Source organism: Cheilinus undulatus, linkage group 22 (genome assembly GCF_018320785.1).
Source record: "Cheilinus undulatus linkage group 22, ASM1832078v1, whole genome shotgun sequence".
NCBI lineage: Eukaryota > Metazoa > Chordata > Actinopteri > Labriformes > Labridae > Cheilinus > Cheilinus undulatus.
Window position 1 is genome coordinate 25,955,215 of NC_054886.1, and position 24,757 is coordinate 25,979,971.

The 24,757-nt window shown below is 40.3% G+C and overlaps 1 protein-coding gene across 3 annotated transcripts in view; it reads left to right on the forward strand.

Annotated features, from left to right (window-relative positions):
* Window positions 1-24,757, forward strand: part of LOC121504242 (solute carrier family 12 member 6-like) — a 40,987-nt gene that overhangs the window by 3,940 nt on the left and 12,290 nt on the right. For 2 of the 3 annotated variants that reach the window (XM_041778935.1, XM_041778937.1), the window contains exons 2-15: window positions 1,751-2,531; window positions 10,921-11,015; window positions 11,567-11,695; window positions 14,183-14,329; window positions 14,421-14,475; window positions 19,594-19,724; window positions 21,453-21,694; window positions 21,775-21,902; window positions 21,988-22,173; window positions 22,974-23,138; window positions 23,375-23,473; window positions 23,949-24,006; window positions 24,118-24,292; window positions 24,629-24,747. In XM_041778935.1, coding sequence (XP_041634869.1) covers window positions 2,327-2,531; window positions 10,921-11,015; window positions 11,567-11,695; window positions 14,183-14,329; window positions 14,421-14,475; window positions 19,594-19,724; window positions 21,453-21,694; window positions 21,775-21,902; window positions 21,988-22,173; window positions 22,974-23,138; window positions 23,375-23,473; window positions 23,949-24,006; window positions 24,118-24,292; window positions 24,629-24,747 — 1,934 coding nt within the window. In that variant the 5' untranslated portion in view covers window positions 1,751-2,326. The remainder of the gene's footprint in view (window positions 1-1,750; window positions 2,532-10,920; window positions 11,016-11,566; window positions 11,696-14,182; window positions 14,330-14,420; window positions 14,476-19,593; window positions 19,725-21,452; window positions 21,695-21,774; window positions 21,903-21,987; window positions 22,174-22,973; window positions 23,139-23,374; window positions 23,474-23,948; window positions 24,007-24,117; window positions 24,293-24,628; window positions 24,748-24,757) is intronic. The other variant, XM_041778936.1, reaches the window with a different exon arrangement.

Below are 24,757 nucleotides of genomic sequence, written 5' to 3' on the forward strand. Positions count from 1 at the left end.
TTGCATACATCGACTGTAAATTTTGTCCAGATATACAAATAAATGAGTGGATTTTCAGGCTGAACCAACAGACCCATTTCAGTTGAGGCCTTTTTCTTTCTCTATTTATTTTTTTGAATTTATTTATTTGATCAGGGACAATGCACAAAAAAAACATTAATCACATACAATGATAATATGTTATGTGCCAGGTTTTAGCAAAAATGCTAGTTTCCACCTGCAGTCCCTGGAAAATTTATCCTCATTCTTTAAACGTTAAAGTGTTTTTAAGAACTAAGGTTTGTTTCTTTGGTCGTCCTCAAACCTTGAAGTGTATACAAAAGGACTGAAATTTCTTGTCCGAAAAGCATATTTAAATATCGTTATGGATATTAGTATCTGCTAAAATGAATCTGTAAATACTAATATATCGGATATCGGCAAAAAATCTGATGTTGTGCATCCCTAGTAAGCTTTTTTTACCAGCCTGAATTGGAGTAATATTGATTTTAGTCTTTAAGTTTTCCACTATGTTTTCAGCATGTTTAACTACACCAAAAGAAGTAATACTTATCTAAATTTATTAAATTTTTTTTATTAGTCATATTATTTGATTCTCTGCCCTGTGAATGCCTGGCTCCCCTTGTAAAAAATATGACATCTAGTGCTTTTATTTTGAATCCAGACAAATGGAAATTTTAAGCTTTGTATTGATGAGCTGTTTCTGCCAACAAGCCCTGCTTAGAGAGGAATGTGAAAGAAAATCAAAGAAATATTCCTGTCCGACACTCCTGATGACTTGTCATCCACATCCTTCCTTGCTCCTCACCCATCTCAGTGTCGTGCATTGTGCTGCATCACACCAGGATGCACGCTTGTATGGTGCCAACACTTTTCCACTATTGTTGTTGACAAGGCTGTATCCGAAGTTCCCCAGTTACTTGGGAGTAGGGATATTTAGGAGCACAGCGGGTTCTGCTGGGAACTTTTTGAATGCAGGGACAAAAACTGCTGATGCCAAGGGCTTTGGGACTGTGTTTTTCATCTTGCAAAGCCTCAAGTTGAAACCCTTGTTCTTGGTCTGAGAATGAACGGACCAATCAGTGTCATTTAAGAAGAATAAGGGACAGGCAGGATTTAGGTGTAGTGCAAGCAAGTAAACAATAGCACGGTGAAGAGAATAGCTCAAATGTAGTTATAGCGGCAGTTATCAAGCTGGACTTTTCTGTATTAAAAAGACAAGAGCAAAGAACAACAGCTTTCATGATTGAAAGGGTTTTTTTTGCTCTTCTCCTGATCAGCTTCAGCAAGAGCTTGTTTACCAACTGGCTCCCCTGATGGTAAACAATGATAACAGCTACCTGTCAAGCCCACTTTGTGTAATTTACTCTCAGGAGTTATGCAGGCTTGTTTCGTCACCTTTTTCATTGCTCTGATTGGCCCGTAATGAATGACACAGAACAATCATCCATGCACCTTCTGGGATTTTTTTCAAAGGTTTTGACCTTCCCAAATATGGGAAATATGGTAGTTGAAATAATATTTTTTAGTTGTAACGAATGTGGACTAATTCTGGGAAGTTTTCACCTAAATGTTGCTTCACTATGAAAGATACTCTGGCTGATTTTGTCTCCAAAAAACTAACTTCTGCTTTATTTTTTCTCTCTTTCCCAATCATCCCCTCCCTATCCTCTGCCTCACTGCACTGCTGACTTCACTCCACTCCGTGCCACCCCCCACCCTGCTTGTGACCACCGATGGGTGCTATCAGTAGAAAGACATTTTTATCTCCGAAGTGCATGTCAGACCAATTTTAGTTGTTGACTTAGAGAGACGGCAGAGAGAAAGACGAGTTCAGAGAGCTGTGGGATGACTTTTAGCCACAGGTATCAAGACATAGTGTGAGAAGAACAGATAAACTATTTCAGTGAAGCCTGGAGAAAAGAAGGAAAATATGAAGCTTTAAAGGGACTTTGAACTCTGTTTGTGTGTTTGATCTCAAACTTCTACTTTGACATATTCATATAGAAGGACTTTACCTGTAAGTCTGCTTTATTTGAAACAGAATCAGAAAGTTTATTTTTGTTCTGAGCTGAAAAAAAAGAGAAGAAAGTTGATTTTTCTTTCACATGCTCAGTGGTAGCCCACCTCTTTGCTCAAATGGAGAATATCAGCAGTAAAAGAACAAATCATAGAGGCCATCATCACTTAAACGTCACCTGAGAGACAGCCTAGCCTAGCCTAGCACAGCTTAGGTCAGCGCAGTGCCACTAGCTTGTCCCTCCAGCTTCCCTTCCCTGCAGAGTACCCCGCCCTTCATTTCTACTTCATCCCCAAGTGAGCTGCCATGGCATCAGTGCGCTTCACTGTGACACCCACCAAGGCGGAGGACCTCCCGGGGCTGTCCGACACGTCGCCTGACATCAGCTCGCGCTCGGGCGCCCGTGTGCAATTCGGCTCCAGGGAGAGCGTCAATCGAAGTGACCCACTCAGCGAGGCATCGGGAGGAGGAGGAGGGGCCGACACGCCTGAACACAGCAGCGTGGAGCAAGGTGAACAACGCATGCATTCAAATCCACATATAAGTAATGTGCTGTCACTTAAGTTTTAGGGAACACACAAGAAGATTTAACATGTTTAAAATGTGATCCATGGGGCGGACAAGGGACTGGCTTGGAACAAGATCACACACACCTAGTGTGTATAACATGCTGTCACCGTACCTAAGCCCATTACTGACAGTTTAATCCACATGTTTGAGACATGTCAGCAGGCCAATCCTCCTGCATGACCCATGTAGGAACTTCTTTCAACAAATGAAAGTCCTTTTTACTTTTTAACAGCTACTCGACCATTTAATTTGCATAAAATTTCAAACATAAAAGAATGGAAATCAAGAAAAATGTCGTTATCTTCAGATAATCCATTTGTCGTCAAATTAGATGTAAATCTCTGTATATAAACATATTTTTGGTTACCATAACAGATGGCCCATGAAGTGCTCTTCTCTTAGCTTCAACAAATCAAAGATTTTCATAGTTTAGGACTTTAAGAACCATATACACTCACAGGCCACTTTATTAGGTACATCGGTTCAATTGCTTGTAAACATAAAAAGCTAATTAACCAATCATATGGCAGCAAGGGAGTGCATTTAGGCATGTAGGAGTGGTAAAGACGACTTTCTGAAGTTCAAACTGAGCATCAGAATGGCAGTTTAAGTGACTTTGAATGTGGCATGGTTGTTGGTGCCACACGGGCTATTAGTATTTCTGCTGATCTACTGGGATTTTCACGCATGACCATCTCTAGGGTTTGCAGAGGATGGTCTGAAAAGGGAAAACATCCAATAAGTGGCAGTTATGTGGACAAAAATGCCTTGTTGATGTGATTTGAGTCTGATTAGAGAAAAGCAACTCAAATTACCACTCAACAGACAACACGTGGAACCTTGAGGCAGATGGGCTACAGCAGCAGAAGACCACCCCTGTTAGCTAAGAACAGAGGCTACAATTCGCATGGGTTCACTAAAATCAGACAATAGAAAAATAGAACAGCATGGATCCATCCTGCCTTGTATGAATGGTTCAGGCTGATGGTGGTGTAATGGTGTGGAGGATGTTTTCTTGGCATACTGGGACCCTTAGTACCAACTGAGCATTGTGTAAATGATACAGCCTACCTGAGTATTCTTGCTGACCATGTCCATGCCTTTATGACCACAGTGTACCCATCTTCTGATGGCTACTTCCAGCTGGATAATGCACCATGTCACAAACATCTTAGACTGGTTTCTTGAACATGACAATGAGTTTTCTGTATTCCAGTGGCCTCCACAGTCACCAGATCTCAATCCAGTGTAGCAGCTTTGGGATGTGGTGGAATGGGAGATTCAAAACTAAAGGGGCTCTAACCTGGTACTAGCAAGGTGTACCTAATAAAGTGGCTGATTAGTATATAATATAAGATATATAGCATATAACATACATAACATATACAGTGTTGTGCAGAACATTTAGGCATGTTTGGGCCAAAAACTGGGGCTGAAGTAAGGCATAGATGGGACAAGTAAGGAGGAGGATTGACACAATCCTGGTAGTACTTTGGTTGTCCTTGCACATTACTGGGGCATGGAAAAGTAATGTTGTGATATTAATAACAACGCCACACATTTAGGGCACAGTAAGGCATGGATGTGGCAAGTAAGCACAGCGTAGGGTAAGTGTCAGGGAGGGCAGTGGGGTTTCCACAAGCCCCTGGTCATGCTGTGGATGTCCCAAGGGCTTCAAAACTGCCAGGGTTTCCAGGGGTGATGCTGTTGAGCTTGACCTTGGCCGAGTGACACACGTGACTCCGCCCTGTGCTGATTAGTGATAGGTGAATTGCCACGTGTCTTTTGTTTTCCTCAGCATCAACATAACTGAGTGATAATCGCGTGTAAATTCTTGGATGATTTTGGGTTCAAAAAGAAAAAAAAATCTGCAAAATTACAGAACTTGCCAGAGAAAAAAATCCCATTTCAAGTTTTCTTCAGTTTCAAAATACCTAATTCATATATATGTCTTTAACCCTTTGGTACATATCCATAAAGATGTTCTTAATGCTAATAAAGCACTCTATAAATGGTGCTGATATGCCAAAAATGTTGGCACAAACATCTCCATAGTTGAAAACTGTGAAAAATCATTGGTATTTAGCGCACAATTTCCTGACATTACATCATGTGAATTATATTTCTTACTTAATTGCATATCCACATCTATTTTTGACACACAGGCTTAAATACACACAAATCTGAACATTGAGCCATCCATTAGTTATAGTTTAAACACTTACATCCTCATGTGTCCCCTGTTAAATCAGTTAGTGTAGCTTTGGTCTAATTCAGACTGCACACTGCCACAGTAAACTGTTTCTCTTCTTCATCGTTAACTGACCAGTCAAGTCAATCATCATCTTTAAGGTTTTCTGCAAGTGTTTCAGAACCAAGACCTAGTAGAGTAGAGCCAGCACCACATATGGAAATGCACCATCAAAGGACTTGAATGTAACATTATTGTGTTCTTGTAGGTTTGACTTCCCCCGCTGCTGTTGTAAGCCCACCTACAGAGCAGATACACTCATTCACTGTTTTACTTTACTAGTGCTGGCAGCAGCAACCTTTTCAGAATGGACTAGGAAGTTTAGTATGACATGAAATCATGTCTAAAAATGGAGGCTAATGCTGAGTCGAGCTTTTTGACTGACTACACACATTATTCAGAGTGCATTAATTCACTTTCTGAAAGAGTTTAAGAATAGCTGCTCTGATTCATAGGCTCAAACAGGAGGGCGGGGCTGTAACTGCAGAGAGATGTAACTGTATTAACTGCTCTGATCCACTTAAGCAGTTGCATAGTAGTAAAGACGCCCCACGTTGTTTAATAAGCCTCCCTAAATAGAAATGGAGCCTGTTAATCCCATCCAGCTTCGATCGAGATCATGTGATGTCGCTCAGAGAGAAAAAAAGGAGGAAGACAGTCGTCTCAGCTGGAAAAAAAACCTGCGCGCAGACAGGGAAACAATGCTGTTAGAGTGAATGAGTCAGGATCTGAAAGGTGATGAAGAGGATGAGAGGCAGGAGGATAGGAGGAGGTATTTTCAGAAAGGTCAAATGCTCTGTGATCCTCCAATAAAGCTGGCAGTAGAGGTTGTCGTGCTCACAGACTCTCACACACATCTGGCAGCGGTAGATTTCTGCCTCACTGGTTGCTCAAAGACACACAAACAGAATTGCATCAAATTCAGATGTTGTAATCTCAGGTGGAGGACTTATTAAAGGGAGCACTCACTACAAACAGCTGCTCTCTCTTCGCTGTAGCTGAGTGGGGATATGCAGAACAGAAACTTGCAGACCAAACAAGAAAAAAAAAAAAAAAAAAAAAACTCAACTAGCTGTTGTTTGACATTGACTCTATATCTTTTTTTTGCACTTCCATCATTGCTAGCTGACATACAACATTCTGTGCATTTCCACTACGAGGTCCACTCTTCAGTACGGTACGGTTTGATATGGTAAACCCTGATCTTGCTTGGGTTTTGTAATTATCTTAGATCATAGCTTGGGAAGTGACCGATATTTCGACTAGTCACTGGACTGCAGCAGTTGGAAAGGTATGCCTAACAGAAGAGTGCCAAAAAAGTGGGATGGTACATTTTGGTGATTTTGACACTTTTCCTGACTTTTGATTGTGGAATTGAAAATAAAAATGCATCAAACCAAACCAGATTAACTGGACTGCTAGCTTACAGATACCAAGTACAAACATTTATACTTTTTAATGCCATAAATGTTCCTAAAACTATTTTGAAAGTTCATTTTATTTTTAGTGGAAGTTTGTTATCCCTCCACCTGACAATTTATGAGTGCATGGTTTTCATTCTTCTCTACTGTCATCTAGGGCTGAGCAATTTTGGAAAATTATCTAATTGCATTTTTGAAGGGGTTTTGTCATTCTCATATTTAATAGGAAAAAAGTACAAAAATGAAGGTAGGATTTTTTTATAGACTACACTAAAAAAATTGGTGCTTGAACGACTGCATGACATGCATCTCTGCTGCAAAAAATTGTTTAAAACTGCAATTTTGACACCAATTTCAGGTCAAAGAAATATTGCACCTTCTGCGATTTGAAAATTGTGGCAGGCCATGTTGCAATTTCATCCAATTTTCGATTAATTGTCCAGCCCTACCATCTTCCCTATTTTTGCGACATTCTTCAGCCTCTTTGCTGGCCAAGGCAGATCAATAAAAGCGCCGATCCCTGGATTCGCTGTCGTTAAGTTCAGTGTCGGTTTCAGTGAGTAAGCAATTTCTCAGGCAAAAGTTTAAAGTTACTTCCAGCGTCAAAGTTAGAACTTTTAGCTTAGATTACCTCCGTAACGATTGCTCTGCTCTTTGACCCCAGGGTCTCCACCTCTGATGTTTGATCTACTGTCACTTCCGGCTGTAGTGTTCCAACTACGTATCCCAGAAGCCCCAAAATTCCCTTCCTGGTTCATGCTGTCAGAATGACAAACAGAAAGGCCCCAGGTGAAAGCATTTTATAAAGATCATGAGGATTATATATATATATATATATATATATATATATATATGTATTTGATTATCTTGAAAGACACTCCAGTTGTTATAAATGGAGCAGTCAGATAATTTGTTTTACACAACACACTTAATCATTAAGGTTGTGATGAGATAAAAGAAGGAATGAGACCGAAAAACCTTTCCTACTATCCAACTTAAGGACAGCTGCTTATAAATTAAAGTAGGTATATATATTTTCATTTAATTTGCAAACATTACATATAGAAAAAAAAAGCAATGAGAAAGTTCAGAAAATAAGATATACATTTCAGGTCTCAAACATGTAGGGGTTGTGTAAGGATTTCCCTAAGAAAAAGATTAGCTGAAACGGACTATTTCTGCTATTGAGGAAACAAAAAGGATATAGACTTAAGGAGTATTTCATAGTCCATCTTTGTGCGTTATGTCTTAGCTTTGCTTGACCTCAGTTATGAAGAAACTACAGGTTGAATGCTACTTTTTAGAGAACCAAAATGTTATCTGAAAGTCATGTAATTGGCAACAATAAGCATAGTAAGCATCCTTAACTACCTTATATTGAAATCTTTTCTCACTCATTCAATCAACTGATATATCAGAAATATCAGAAAATGTCAAAAAACATTTGGCACACAAGCAGTGCCTTCAGATATCTTGCCATGTCCCACCAACTGTCCTATAATTTTTATATAAAATCACAAAGGATCACATCTTCAAGTCACATCGTCACAGTCAGCACTTTGAAATCAGTGCAGCAGCTCTCCAGTGAAAACTGAAACAAACTGCTGCATTTTAGTGTGTAGGAGGAAGTCAGTCTAGTCAGACGGGCTAAAAAGTGTCTTAAAGTTTATATCCGTGTTGCTGATGCTGTCATCGACTCTGTCTTCTGTTTGCCCTGATGACGCGACCTTAAGTTACCTTTAACTCCTAACCTGATCAACAGGTTAGAGTCAAAAAATACACAGACGATCCCATGCTTACGTTGGTTTGAGCTTGTTGACTTGATCTAAAATATGTGTGGTCATGCTTTTGTTTACTTACTCAGATTTTTTAGTATGCAGAGAATTTAAAGCATCAATAGAGTACGTTTTCTGAAAATAGGTGCTCTAAATAATATGGTGTAAAGCATTGGCTCCCAACCTGGGGTCCAGGAGGGCACCAAAGATCTTTGGGGGGGTTGCAAGGCTTGGTATGTTGTGAGGCTGCTAAAATTAGATTTGCAAATAATGAGTAAAACCATAATAAAACAGTTATTAAGTTGTTATTAAGGTCTTTTGATAAGAAAAGCGTGAATTTGCCCTTTTAGGGTGCTGAGGGGGGGCGCTTTTCTTAGATACATATGCTCTCCTCCTAGGACCCATCATCTTAAAATACCTTGTATATTCGATCTACATACATCGCCTATCAAAAGTACACCACCCCCTTTTTTATCGAAACAGATTTTTGTTTTTAAGGAGAAAAATGGAACTTAATCAAAAGAGCTCTCAGTGAAACACACTGAGACCACTTCTCTCGATTTCCAAAAGCTTTAATGTTTATGAACTTCTCTGTAATTTCACTTTGAAATAATGTATAAGGCTATTTTAAGTGTGACTCAGTGTCAGGTAATGCTCACACTCTCCCTAGCGCACATTCAAGCTAAAGGGCACATGCAGGTGTCCCTGAGAGCCAGATGAAGACGGGGGGGGGGGGGGGATTAGAGTGACTGTTCCTCACACAGCATATACAGCAAAGAGAACAAATTTACTGCGAACCGCTAAAACTGGCCTATGACAACCCTACATGTAGAGATAGCTGATGCAAAGAATCCTTGAATTCCATGAAGGCATGAGAAAGTTCCTGAGTATCTTCATGGTTAATCTTTTCCTACTTCAGCCACTGAATATTGACAGGGAGCCAGTTTCACACTCACTATCTCTTTCTAGATAAAGGGCTGCAAACAGGATGGGAAGTTACCACCCACTTGCCAAATGCTGCTTCTTTTTTTTTTTTTTTTTTTTTTTTTTTTTACTTTACAGAGTTTTATTTTTTTGGCCTTTGCAGGTGAGAGAGTGAAAGTTGATGATTCATTTTAGGATTTACCAGCACAGGTGTCATAGTAGGAGGAATCAGGCTGTTGGGCAAAGGGAGGGAATTGCCTAGGGCATAGAGATGTGTTTTTTGTTTTTAAATAAGGAGGCAAGGGGGAAAAGAGTGAGTTTGTCCATCCCAAACAGTCCCTGGAAACACTGGTGTAAAGCATGGTGAAGACCCAAATTAGAAATTTGCTATCCTCCTAGGACCCATCATCTTAAAATACCTTGTATATTCCATCTACATACGTTGCCTATCAAAAATACGTGACCCCCCTTTTTTTCTATCAAACTGACTTTTGTTTTGAAATAGGAAAATGGAACTAAAGATGTGTATTTTGTTTTAAAATAAGGAGCCAAAAGAGAATAGAGTGAATTTGGTCATCACAAACAGTCCCTGATGAGGACCCCTAGCCTCAACAGCAAGGTCAAAAAAATATACAACCTCAATTCCAAAAAAGTTGGAACACTGTGTAAAATGTAAATAAAAACAATTAATTTTGATTGCAGCAACATATCTCGAAAAGGTAGCATCCCCTCTTCTTTTAATTACAGTCTGTAAACATCTGGGAAATGTGGAGACCAGTTGCCAGAGTTTGGGAGAAGAATGTTGTCTCATTCTTGTCTGAAGTAGGATTCTAGCTGCTCAACAGTCCTGGGTGTTCTCTGACAGTTTTTTGGTTTCATGATCCTCCAGAAGTTTTCACCAGACTCTTATGCTACGAAGCCATGGTGTTGTGATCAATGTAGTTTGTGGTTTAGCATCGTCTTGCTGAAATTGTCAGATTGTCATTGCTATCCTTGGTTTCCAAAACGAATTTCAAAATTTTGATTCATCGACCACAGAACAGTTTTCCATTTTCTTTTAACCTGTTTTGAATTTGCTTTGGCCTAGAGAAGATGGTGTCATTTCTGGAGCCACCCACGTTTACTTCTGAGAGACTCTGCCTCTCTAAAATGCTCCTTTTATACCCAGTCATGTTACTGGCCTGTTGCCAATAAGTCTAATTAGTTGCACCACCTTTAAGCACCACTTTTCCAGCCTTTTGTAGCCCTGCCCTACTTTTTTCAGATGTGCTCCATGTGACAATAAAACTCTAACCCTTACATGGTTGCAAGATAAACAGAAGTTGTCCACATTTACATCATTACTGAATAGATTTACACCTGTAGAGAGAAAACTAGAATGTCATTGCAGCAAAGAGTTAAAGGTATTAGATTTGTGTCTGTGGTTGCATCATGTTTTACCGTGACACTGCACACGAGCGTTAGCTGCAGTTAGCATGTGAGCAGTGGAACAGGGAGGGAAGTGATGCTGCTGACTCAGGTGCTGCTGATGCAGGGCTCTCTGCTGACTGAGGGGGAACATGACCGCACACATGGTGGCCATCGCATCAAACTGTGTGTGTCTGTGAGAGAGGCGGGTTGGACTCAAGTGGAACTGGACACCATTAACATATGGTGGTGACAAGGTGAAAACAGCGTTGTGTGCATAGTTTTCCAAGTCTGTCTCCACGCTCAGTCACTTCCTCATTCTGATGCTCAGTTAGAACCTCAGCAGGACTCGCTGGCCATGTCTGCATGTCTGAATGCACTGGTTGCTGCCATTATGAGCTGATTAGATGTCTGCAGTTGAACAGGTTTATCTTATAGAGAGGTTGTGAATCATCCATTTTGTGTCGTTGATAGACGCCCTGCTTGGCACCGTCTCTCTTTAAATAAGGGGAGGGACTTTTGTGACTTTTCTAATCTATTTCTTTTTCTCAGGTGACGGAAATTCAAAAATCTCCAGCGTGTACATCAACAACACACATGGGGTGGATGACGATGACTTCTACGACAGAAACTTGGCGTTATTCGAGGTACAACATTTACTCCACTGTTTCCCTGTGAAAACATACTTCACTCATGTTATGAATGTTCTTTGGTTTATAACAGAGGTAGAAAACTTTACAGTGATCAGGAACCTTCTATAAAACGCTCACCCTTCTCGTTTTATTACTCAGTAAGCCCTTAAGAATAGAACCACCAAATGTCGGCTGTTTGTTTGCCAAAGTGTCTAGAGCCAAAAATAAACAAGCATTTGGCGGGTGGGTGCAGATAATTTTAGGTTTTATGGAATTTGAAGTTTCCTGGAAATACTTCTATCTTCTATTCCCCAAAACATCGTATTCAATATGCTTTCTTCTCTCATACAATTCCTGATCTTTGACATCTTTTCTTCTCCATCTGTTTTCTCCTCCCTGCCTCTTTGTTGTTTCTTTTGGCTTCTCTCCTCTTTGTCTCTTTTCTCTCTCAATCCCCTGTCTTTTTTATCCTCTTGCTGTCTGATTAACTTTATTCCCTCCACCATTTACCCCTCCTCCACCTTTTGTCCCCCTGTCCTCTTCTGTTCCCTCTTTCCGTGCCACAGGAGGAGATGGACACTCGGCCAAAGGTGTCCTCTCTGCTCAGTCGCCTGGCCAACTACACCAACCTGACCCAGGGGGCGAAGGAGCACGAAGAGGCGGAGAACATCGGGGAGAAGAAGAAAGCAGGAAAGGTACACTGAAGCACCTTTTTATATCAGACTTTTGCTTAACAAACTGCCCTGAATACTGAACAGCCCAACCCCTGAAGTCTTTCTCAGTTGCTTATTTACAAATGAAGTCAATCAATCAATCATTATTTGTTCAGTGCCAACTACCAACCAATGTGGGCAAGAGGGCAGTTCAGTGCTACACTCTTTGTTATATTATCTTTAATGACCCAACATAAATCCACCATGAGCTCAGCACTGAGTAACATTTAGCAGAGTTACAGTGGCAAGGAAAAACTTCCCTTTATCTACAGCAGAACCAGACTCATAATAACCAGGCTTCTCTGCACAGGGTGTGTTGAGGTTGAAAGGGGAAACAGGGAGATGCAGGAAAGAATAAGATATGGGAGATGCAGAAAGAGAGAAGAGGGGGATATAAAAATGGAGAGGAATGAGATGCAGCATGAAAAAGAACAGGGAGATGCAGAAATGGAGAAGAGAGCAAAAAGAAAGGAGATGCAGAAGGAGGAGGGAGATGCAGAAAGAAAGAAAACTGGGAGATGTCAAGAGGGAGAAGATGCAGAATGAAATGTAGAATGAGAGAAGAGAGGGGCATAGAAAGATGATAAGAGGGAGATGCAGGAAGAAAAAAATGCAAGAAGAAAGAGAAGATGGAGATGCAGAAATGGAGAAGGGAGATATGCAGAAAGGAAGAAGGGAGTGCAGAAAGAAAAGAGGGGTTGCAGTAAGAGAGAAAGAGATGCAGCAAAAAATAGAAGAGGGAGATGCAGAAAGACAAGAGGGAAACGCAGAAGAGAGAAATGTAGAAAAGGAGGAGAGAGAGATGCAGAAATACAGAAGAGGGAGACACAGCAAGAAAGAGAAGGGGGGTTGAGCAAGAGAGAACAGAGATACAGAAAGAGACAAGATGGATGGGAGATGTAGAAGAATGGAGAAGAGTTGGGCACAGAAAGAAAGATAAGAGGGAGATAACAGAACAAAAAAAAACAAAATGCAAGAAGAAAGACAAGATGGAGATGCAGAAATGGAGAAAGGAGAGATGCAAAAAGAAAGAAGAGGTTGCAGTAAGAGAGAGGGAGATGCAGCAAAAAAGAACAGGGAGATGCAGGAAAGAGAATGTAGAAAAAAAAGAGAAGAGAGAGCTGCAGCAAGAGAGAAAAGGGAGATAGAGAAGAAAAATGAAGAAGAGTGGGGCTCAGAAAGAAAGCTAAGAGGGAGATGCAGGAAAGGAGAGAAAGAAATTCAAGAAGAAAAAGACGAGGGAGATGCCGCATAAAAGAGAGAAAAAGGATATGCAGAAACAGAAAAGAGAGATGCGGAGAGAATGAGATGTTCATACTGATTTTATGTCACATGTAAGTTCTCCAGTTATCCTATTATACCACGCTGAAGCCTGCCTCTTCAAAAGAAGCTTGGGCCCGGTACAGAGTGTTCACACTGGTCAGACAAACTGGACCTTGGGGCTCAGATATCCTTGACACTAAGTCAAGTTCCAAATCCTGCTCTCTCAAGCTCTGACACAGGAGCATCTGCATTGTCTTTGAATTGTCATCGAATTACATTCTTAAAAACGCTGTATTTTGGTGTAATTGAATGCCTTTTATAAGAAATGGGAACACAAAGCAAACATATCCTAGAACTTTCTGTTTAAATTAACTGTAGGTTTTGTATGCCTCTGAATCCACTCTATATGATCCTAAGTGTACTTTGTCTTGCTGTACAATGTTCTTATACTACAGCAATCACAACCACAATAATGATTATGGGTTCAGTAAGGGTGTAACAGGTTCAAAGTGTAAATCATCACCAAAACAAGTGTCCTGTTCTTGCCACGTTCACCTACTGTAAAAGTATTCGGTTTCATATACAGTGAAAAAAAAAGAACCAATAAAGGAGGAGAAATTTAAACTCATTGTTCTCCTGACTCAGTGACTCGAGGTGAACCGACAATAGGATGTGACCCTGATCTGAACTACAATCCCTCCCGATAAGGCGGACTCAGGTCGAGATCAGAGAGTCTGCTGTCGTGGTTCGGAGTGTTTTATGACTCTGATTGCATGTTTGCAGGATTGGGCACATTTACCACAGACAGCTCAGGAAGTTAAACCAAAACACTTGTAATCCTGGCTGCTGGCCACGCTGTGTGCTCAGTTCAAGCATTAACTTAAGACCGTGGTGAACCAGAGCGGTGCAGAGCAGTCACTCCTGACTGCTGCCAAAAAGAAGGAGAGACTGTGGAGAAGAGCAGCCAAATACAAAAATACCTTCACTGACCACTTCATTAGGTACACCTATTCAGCTGCCCATTAATGCAAATATCTAATCAGCCAATCACATGGTAGCAACCACTGCATTAAAGCATGGAGACATGGTTTTGTATTGTGTCATTTGAGTAGTAATCATAATGACCTGAATTTATGTAGTATGTTTTTACTTACCCATAGAAGAACAATGAAACCTGTTTCTAATATCTGCTGTGTCTTCCTCCAGTCTCCTCAGATGGGAACATTTATGGGCGTTTACCTGCCATGCCTCCAGAACATCTTCGGCGTCATCCTGTTCCTGAGGTTGACCTGGGTGGTGGGAACAGCCGGGGTGCTGCAGGGTCTCTGCATCGTCTTCATATGCTGCTGCTGTGTGAGTATCTGAGGTCGACCTTGGAAGAAGACAAACAAGATGAAACAAAGCAGAAAAACCCCTCACTGTGTCGCTCTCTGCTTCCCTGCAGACGATGCTGACTGCAATATCGATGAGTGCGATTGCCACCAACGGAGTTGTACCAGGTATTTCTTCATCTTCTGCTCTTTCACTCTCACCTGGACTCAACAACACATTTATGCTGTGGAAGTCTGAATTTTCTCTTGATCATTTATCCCAGACTTTTCAGCTGTGGGGCAGAAATCATGAATCAAAGCGGCTGGATTGGTCATTATTATGACATTTTAGCTGTTCCCTTTTATTTAACACAATATTGGGAAGGCATTTGAACAACCAGACAAAGTAGAACTCTCAACTTTATTTACAGTGCATTCAGAAAGTATTCAGACCTCATTCACATTTTTGTTTTGCTTACATTGCAGCCTGATACTACAGCCGTTTAAATTCATATTTTCTCTACATTTTTGCAAATATATTAAAAGTAAAAAAACTGAAATGTTAAATTGATGTAAGAATTAAGACCCTTTGCAAAAACACAAAGTTTAGCTCAGGTGCCTCCCATTTCTCTTGATCATTGCTGAGATGTTTCCACCTGTGGTATATAAAATTGATTGGACATGATTTGGAAAGGCACATACCTCTCTATAGAAGGTCTCACAGCTGACAATGCATATTGCAAAAATCAAGCCATGAGGTCAAAAAATCCTGTCTCAGAGACAAGATTATTGCAAGGCACAGATTTGAGGAAGGCTAAAAAAAATTCTGCTGCACTGCAGGTGTCAAAGAGCACAGTGGCCTCCATAATTTCCAAATGGAAGAAGTTTGAAACAATCAGGACTCTTCCAAGAGCTGGTCATCTGAGCTGGAAAGACGATTGATGCCGTTCTTGCGTTAGCCAGTCATTGTTTTTAGCAACATTGACCAGTTGCTAGCCGATGAGCCTTTAAAACAACACATTGCACAGTAGTTCATGCATTACAAGACTGTTGCTACATGCAACCGCAGGGTAGTGCTGTGTCTACAGTTTCTAAAAGTGCACAGAGAAACAGCAAAAGGTTCTGAAAACAGGTTGAAATCACAGCTTTTACTACACTTAATACTTTGTGCCGCCATGTTGTGTGGTCAAGGTCAGGGTGTGCCGTAAAAGAACGAGTTCACAAGTTGTAAATACGGCTTTGGGAGATGGTCCATTCGCCGCCTCCTGTTAGAAAACAAGTCTGAATATGAGTTATGATGACAAAAGGAACGCAGCATCCGTAAGAGAGATGACCGGAAGCTAGACTGCCTCTCTTACTGAGCTCCAGAGATCCTGTGTGGAGATGGGGCAATGGTCCAGAAGGACAACCACCACTGAAGCCCTCCACTGATCTGGGTTTTCTGGCAGAGTGGCAAGACGGAAGCCTCTCAGTACAAAATGCATGAGCGCCCACTTGGCTTTCATTTGGAGTTTTTTGCAAACTCAAATTGAGCTCTAATGTTTTTTGTACTGAGGAGAGGTTTCTGTCTAGCCACTCTGCCCGATTTCTAAAATTCTGTTTTCACTTTGACATTTTGGGCATTGAGTGTAGATTATTAAGAGAAAAATGAATTTAAATGGCTGTAGCATCAGGCTGTAGCATACAAAATGGAGAAAAGAGTGAAGGGTGGTCTAAATACTTCCTGGATGCACTGTGTCTTCTGGCTAATACAGTTACTATTACCAAGCACCTTAAAGGGGACATATTGTGCAAAAATCACTTTCTCAGGCTTTTCTAACAAAAATATGTTAGACCCAAATGTTCCCATTGAAAATCACTTCATACAAGAAGCAATTCATACAAGGCACATGCTGGCACACTAGCCTGTATACACTCTCTTTTCCTTTCTTTAGATGAGCTGTTTTTAAAAAAGTATTCAGCGACTATTATTAGACAGGATCTGATGATTTGAGGCAATATTTTTCTGTGCTATCTTAATCAGTTAAGATAGGCTGCAAATATTTATTTGCTGCTTGATCTTGCCTAATGGACTCTCACTGTGTCCAGTACATTTTTAAGCTCCAGAGAGAAGAATTCAAGTATTTTTAAACTGTGCATCACCATAGATTTCATCAGTACAAGCTGCACATTACAGAGCAGTAGCTTTCTGCACTCATATGCTGTGTGAGTAAAAGCATGTCTAAAGGGTAAGCTCTGTTTTCACAGGTTCTTTTATTTGACAAATTAGATCTGCATTGTTTACAGGAGTACTGTCATCACTTTTATAGCATCCTCACACAGAAGCAGTGATTCTGCTGCTGGAAACAAACGCACAACCCTTAGGCTTTTTATAAACATTATACAGCAGATTTTTTCATGATAAAGGGTTAATGCAGCTGCAATAATGACTAGGGAATAAATGAAAAATTACCCTTTTGTGGGCTTAGTGGGGATTAAAATCACTGACCATTAAAAGTCTAAATAACCCCTAGAGATATAAATATTCCTTAAAGGGGCTCTGCTCATTAAAGCATAATAATTGTCCCTTTGCCTGCTAACATAAACGTTATTTATATCAGGGGATCCAGCATTAATAATGTGCTTTAAAGGATATGATGAGTCTCACAGTTAAGAATTTAGAAATCTACAATTTTCCACTTTATTTCCCAACGTTTTCCCATTCATCTTCCAGCTAGCAGTACTTTTAATCTACTTGTTCTTTTTTGTTCCTAATGAGTGTTATTTGTGTTTGTCCCATCTCTCTCTCTGTCTGCCTCTTCCTGTCTGTCTGAACACATTACAAACCCAGGATAACTGACTCTTACCCCTCACTGGATCGCCCGTAGACAAATATCCCAAATGTCAAAGTAGTGTGATATTTCCAGCAGCTTGTGACATTTTGAGGAACTGAACGTAGAAAGGAAAACGCTCAGTAACATAGAAAGTTAATCTAACATGACATTTCATTCCATGCTCTTTTTCTCACCTGAGCAGCTTCATGCTTTCACCATCCAGTCTCTGATGGTAGTTCATGCTGTATGAATGGACGGTGGCTCACTGTGGTTGATATAAAGATGTCATGTGTCAGAGTGTTTGGCTTCCTGAATGAAGTTAGGCCCTACGAATCCATTTAGAGGTGCATGCTACAGTGATCTTTCAGGAATAGGTTTTATAGCATTCTTGATTTATTTCACCACCCTACTGTGGTTTGACGAGTACCAAAGATATTAAAGAAACAAAGTCTTAAGGGAAAAGTTGTAGTAATAAAAAAGGAAGTTGCTTTATAGTCATAATTTAAGGTTATGGTTTGCCTGAATTTTATTTTGAAGGAGAGTATCAGAAGAGCAGCCAGCCTCCCACAATAAAATGAGCCTTTCTCTTCTTAGTGTGGCTGCTTTTTTAAAGATTAATCTATTCATTTATTTATTCACATATAGTTTAATTTACAACAATATCAGTGCATTTATTTTGTTTTGAAGGGCTTCATTTTGGAAGCCAAACACTGAATTTTAAGCTGAAAATCTGTAGTGAATATGTAGTTTCTCTTACTGTATGATTCATGTACTCTGTTTTATACCTGGTTCAAATTGTATCAGCAAATACAGTCTAGTGTTTATTTTATAGCTTGCCTGGTGTACTAGTGGTATAGAGATAAATTCAAGCTGGTTTTTACTTAGGGATTTATGAACCCATATAAAAAGTGTACAGATATGCAACTTTGTTTCTGATAAATGCATATGAAATTAATCATTCTGAGCCTAAGAATTACAGAGCCTAAAAATATTCACCCCCTTTGATTTTATAAATCAATTGTGGTCAATATACTTTTTTTTCTGACAAAAAGAAATTACAAAAAAAAAAAATCTGTGTAATGTCAAATTGATCAAACATCAAACACAAATACAGCATCCCCACTGTGAAGCACAGCTGTGGCAGCATCATGCTGTGGAGATGCTTTTCAGCAGCTGGCCCTGGGAGGCTTTTAAGGTGGAGGGTAAAATGAGGCAAAATATAGAAAGCTCCTTGAGGACAGTCTGATTGGATCTGCAAGAGAACTACTACAACTAGGGAGAAGTTCTATTTTCTAGCAAGACTAAGACCCAAAGCATGACATGAAAGCTACACAGAAACGGTTTGAAGACAAGAAGGTGAGTGTTCTGGAGTGGCCGAGTCAAAGCCCAGCTGGACTTGAAAAGGGCTCTTTATGCCCCATCCCTATGGAACCTGACAGAGCTTGAGCAGTTTTGCAAAGACAAATGAAGCAAAATTGCAGCATCCAGATGTGTAAGCCTGCTTGAGACCTAACCACACAGACTCAGAGCTGTGATTGCAGCCAAAGGTCCATCTACTAAATACTGACTTGAAGGGGGTAAATGTTTGTTCAGTCACTTATTTTATGTTACATATTTTTATTTACTTAACATTTCTTTGAAAAACTTGTTCTCACTTTGATATTAAAGAGGGTTTTTTGTCCACAAAAAGCCAAATTATATTCATCATGATTGATTTATAAACTCAAAAAGGTTAAAACACCCAAGGGGGTGAATACTTTTTATAGTCACAATGTTAATGTATTGAATATTGTGTTGGTTATAATATAGAATGATATATTGCTTATGTTTGTTGAAAAATACATAACTTGTAAAGTGATTGCATATTAAATCATTATATCAGAAAAGAATCACATTTAGATTATGCTCCAAACTCATTCAGCCCTACACCAAAATGCGTCAGAGCCTCTCAGACCTCAAATCATAAATATCATTGTTCCCAGGTCATGATTGTTCTGTCACAGAGCTGATGTGGCATCATCCTTAACCAACTTGTGACGCATAATAAGAAGAAAACTTGACAGAAAAATGTTTTTTCAGTACTATCTCTTGCTTTTTCAGTCCCAAAAGAAAATAGTTTACTCCAGGCATATTTAGCTAAACCCAGGCTTGTTGTAGACACTCAGGACATTAATTTGCAGATACTATTTGACCAAAGATCTTCTCTGTCTTCTTTCTTCAATGTTTCATGTAGTACATTATGCTTATTTCTTCAAGCATAGGACGACTTCTCTCATCAGCTGTTCTCTTTTCTCTCTCTTTACCTCCTAACACCATAATGTCACTAACATCCAACCCTCTCTCTCTGTTTTTATGTCCCATCTTCTCTTCTCCATCTCTGCCTTTCTCTCTTTAATTTAACTTATTCCTCCACCACTTCCCCCTTTCTGCCTCTTCATTTCCATTTCTTCAAACCACCCCACTCTCTCTCTCTTGTTCTCTCCTCCTAATTCAGCCGGCGGGGCCTACTTCATGATCAGTCGCTCTCTTGGTCCTGAATTTGGGGGTGCGGTGGGCTTGTGTTTCTACTTGGGCACCACTTTTGCGGGAGCCATGTACATCCTTGGAGCCATTGAGATCCTCCTGGTGAGTCTGAAAACCATTACTGTGTTTATGGTGTGTTTATTAAGTCACAGTAGGTTTAAGAATCAAGATCTGGATAACTGTGGAAAATCACACTTTGTCCTCATGATGATGATTTTACCAGACATACAATCGGTTTTTGAAAAATGTTGCCACTCCAGAAGTGCAACAAAACAAAAAAATATGCAGTTCCTGGAGTCTCCACATGAGACTGCCTTAAAAACTCAATATATCACATTAGGTCCCGTCTTTAAATGACCATGTTTGCAGCAGGATTAAACATGCTTACAGCCTGGTTAAGATAATGACGGGTGGGAATACCTCCCGTATTGGTTGGATTTAGCCAGTTGCACTTCCAGTTTTTTTAAGTAAAAGCCCAGTTTGGCAAGGGAGATTTATTGAGGTGAAGGAAGACATGGCTGTGAATAGGGATGTGCACGATTAGCCAGCTACAGGACTAATTCAGATCTGGGCGCTAGAGTTATGAGACTGGTAAAGTAATTCCTAATACGTATTTTTTCAATCCAAGTCAAATGGTCCATCTAAGCTCTGATGTAAACAACAGTGAACAGAGAGCATAGATATCATCTTTTAGGGGCAGCACAGCTTGACACTATCAACACAGTCTGGCTGCAGACTGCTCCTTTCTGACGGCCAATCTCAGACTATTTATCTGAGACGCTCTGTATTTCAGAACAGAGATACAGGCTGAAACTTTTGAAATAAAATCAGGTTCCCTATGCACCTTCGTTTAGTGTTAGAGTTACGGTAAGGGTTAGGATACCAAAAGTTAAAAGTCAAAAACCTGACCTGCAAAACCTGCAAAACCCGATTACAAAATGTTTAGTAATGCAGAATCAGCAGTCTAACAGGAAAAAAGGTTGTTCTCCATGTAAACAATCAAATGCAGCTAGCAAAGCTTACTTAGCTCTGTTAGCTGCGTAAGCTACATAGATGGAGTTAAGGCTAAGCTCACAAAGCAGCTGCGTAATCTACGGTATCTGCTTAGTTAAATAAGCTTTAGCTATGTTTGCTGAAGCTCACTTTCCTAAAGCTAACTTAGTGGTAGATGACATAGCTACGTAGCTAACTTTGCTAAATCTAAGCTCTCAAAGCAGCTACGTTATCTACTTATCTTCAGTATCTGTGTAGCTAAGTTACCCTTTTGCTAGAGCTCATGTTGCTAAAGCTATCTTAGCAGAAGGCATAACTACGTAGCTAACTTTGCTTAAGCTTAGCTCACAAAGCAGCTACTTGAGATACATACTTACATTATCTGCAAAGCTTAGTTAACGTTAGCTACGTTGGCTAAAGCCCCCACTGCTAAAGCTCAAATTGCTAAAGCTAGTTTAGCTGCATTAGCTTATGTTACATAGCTAGCGTAGCTATGGCCATTTAAAAGGATGCAGGTGTAAAGCACTTTAAAACTTTGCAAACTGGCTGGATGTGATGGTATTCATACCCTAAACTTTATTGTCCATATTAGTCTGCATGGAAAAATGATTTCTCAAATTAGCATCATGATGTTTAGTTGAAGGCTTGAAATGTGTGATTTAGACAGTAAAGTGTGTAACAAAATGTTTACTCATGTAGAAGTAGGAGTATTTTCTCATAGCCTAATAGACTTTTTCTTAACTAATGCTGGAGAAAAGAAAGAATCCAGGTTTTAACTACAATTCATATAAGGCCTGTGACAAAAGCCAAAGCCTAAAGTCTGCCTCCTCCTTCTAGATGTATATCGCACCCAAGGCAGCCATTTTTGAGTCCAAGCACCCTGAGGGTGAAGGGGCAGCCATGTTGAACAACATGCGTGTCTACGGCTCCATCTGCCTCCTTCTCATGTCTCTGCTGGTCTTTGTTGGGGTAAAATATGTCAACAAACTGGCCTCCATCTTCCTGGCCTGCGTCATCGTCTCCATTGTTTCCATCTACATCGGAGCGCTGGTCTCTGCCTTCAAACCGCCACATTTCCCGTAAGTTTTGATCATCGGCTCTCAAAAATGTATCACTATTTCCTGTAGTTATTGACTGTTGTATATGCTTCTTTCTATAGTGTGTGCATGCTGGGAAACAGAACGATTAGCGGCCATGAAGTCCTGGAACGCCAATGTGCAAAGACAATCCTGCTCCAGATCAACGAGCAGGCAGAGAGAGCAGACGCCAACTACACAGTTATCAATGGTAGGGAGCAGGCTTACACTGAATTTATTACAAAAATCATGACAAGTGTATTTGTCTTTTTGACTCGCTGTGTGTCATCCTATAGAAAACAGCACCATAAACCCGACTGTTAACCCCAGCCTGAGTCCTGCACCAGCAGAAAAGACCACGTATCTTTGGAAGCAGTTCTGTGAGGGCACAGAGCTCAACGCTTCCTGTGATAAATACTTTAATTCCAACAACTTTTCAGAGATTGAAGGGATTCCTGGACTGGCCAGTGGGACCATTTCAGGTAAATTGTGTTTTAATATAGAATGTGATTTTAAAATACTCAAGGTACAAGGTAAATCAAAACGAGTACCACTTTGAAAATCTCTGGCACCCCCTAAGAGTTCCTGGACCAGGTTGGAAACTTGTTGCATTGCTCCTTGGGAGGTTTTTGTACTGGTCTGTTAAACAGTCAGTTAAGGCATGTCGCTGACTGAGTAAGGATCACTTTGTGCTGCTTTTATCAGGTTTCATCATCATCATTTGTAGGAGGTTTCATTGCATTGCAGCATATGATCGGTGTCACTATTGACAGCTAAAACTTGGTGGTGCCATCCCAAGTGCACGCAGTTGCACAAAACTGGGTTCATGTTTCTTTTGGTAGGATGAAACAAAAACTATAATAATAATAACTTTATTTATATAGCACTTTAAAAACAGTTGTTTACAAAGTGCTTTACACACAGCAAGAGCAGAAACTCAGGGAAGAATAAACATCAAGAATCAGAGCAGAGTAGGAGCTCTGTAAAATGAAACAAGAAAGGAAGAACATAACATGAACACAGAAAAAAATAACAAAAATCAAAATGACACAGGTAGATCTTGAATGGCAGTTACAGTAGAAGATTATAAAATCTAAAATATAAAGGAGTAAGTGAAAAATAGTATGATTCCTATGATAATATTCCGAAAGATATCATAGGATGTGGGAGAAGGAGAGAGTTAAATAAATATATTCAAACAAAAAAATCAAACAAATACATGAAGATCATCACGACTGCATGGATTTTTTTTTAATGTTTGGGTTAATTCTCTTCCTCACAGAGAACCTGTGGAGCTCCTACCTCAGCAAAGGAGACGTGGTGGAGAAAGGCTCCATCGACTCATCTCCCGATGCACACCCGGCCTCCATGCATCAGCCTTACGTGTTCGCTGACATCACCACCTCCTTCACCCTTCTGGTCGGCATCTTCTTCCCCTCCGTCACAGGTAAGCACTGTCTTTACTTCCCCTCCTTTTAAGCTGGATTTAGAAATAAACTCACATTTATTCAGCTTAATGCAAGCATGCTGTTAATGCACACATTGTTTGCTTCATAACTTGTTCAAAAGAGGGAATTTAGACACGATGCTACAACAAAACTACTAAGTAATACAAGTAGAAGTTAAGTTGTGTAAATATATTAGAATTGTGTAAATTTAATTGATCGTCTCTCTTTTTCTCAGGAATCATGGCAGGTTCAAACCGGTCAGGAGATTTGAAAGATGCCCAGCGCTCCATCCCCATTGGAACCATCCTCGCCATCCTCACCACCTCCCTTGTCTGTATCCTTTAAAAAAAAATACATTGAAATCATTAAAGACTTCATACAGAAATAGCAGAGAAATCCAGGGCTGTTTGTTGATGTTTTTGCCCACAACACTGGTGCTATAGAGGTTGATAGTCTTGATAGTAATGTGCAAAAAACTTTTAGCCTACGCCTCTCTCGCCGCCTCTCATAGTACCAGTTCGTTGAGATACAAAAACCTCGTAGCAAAGACCAATTTTGCTGTAGCACATGCAAAATACATATTGCTCTGTGCAACCCTAAAAGCCTTTTACATTTTTTTCTCCCAATATCAGTGTAAAACAGATTTTTTATTTATTTATTTATTTATTTTTTGCTGTTTTACTGTTTTTATACTTTGTGTCAGTGCCCACATTATTCTGAATTTAAGGCTTATTCTAATGTACTGTTGTGTCTGAAAGTCACTCAGGGTACATGTGGTTTAAGTGTCCTCCTGAGCGTTTTCAAACTAGATCTGAGCAGCGTTGTTCTGTTTGGAGCCTGCATTGATGGGGTTGTCCTCAGAGACAAGTGAGTACACATGCGCTCATACCTAACTCCGTATGTTTGTTTGCACTCTACTGTGCTGTGAAAGAGCAGTTTTTACTGAAATATTCGTGTGGGTTTGTCTCCCTCCTGCAGATTCGGGGACTCAGTCAGAGGAAATCTGGTGGTGGGGACTCTGGCCTGGCCCTCTCCCTGGGTCATCGTGATCGGCTCTTTCTTCTCCACGTGCGGCGCAGGACTTCAGTCGCTCACCGGGGCCCCCCGGCTCCTGCAGGCCATCGCCAAGGACAACATCATCCCCTTCCTGCGGGTGAGAGATGCACATATGCACTTTGATTACTCAGACTTGGACAATGATGTCTCAGTCTGGTACCGTGAGTTAATGTAAGCTTTGGTTATTCAAGGACTTGCCGAAGGATATATCACTCATTTATTTTGCCTTACAATGAAATAAAATTTACATTGACTTTGGAAGTTAATATTTATCTCACAGCTCGCCTTGATAAAAAGTAACTATGTGTATGGATATGGAAACCTGAGGATGAAACCCATCTTGTTGCATTGTGATCGTTAAATGCACAGCTCTAATATCTGACCTGATTCCATCTTAAGTCATTACGACTAACTGAATGTCTGTTTGTTTCAGGTGTTCGGTCATGGGAAAGCTAACGGCGAGCCGACCTGGGCCCTGCTGCTCACCGCCCTGATCGCTGAGCTCGGCATCCTCATCGCCTCTTTAGACCTGGTGGCTCCAATTCTAACAATGTGAGACGCT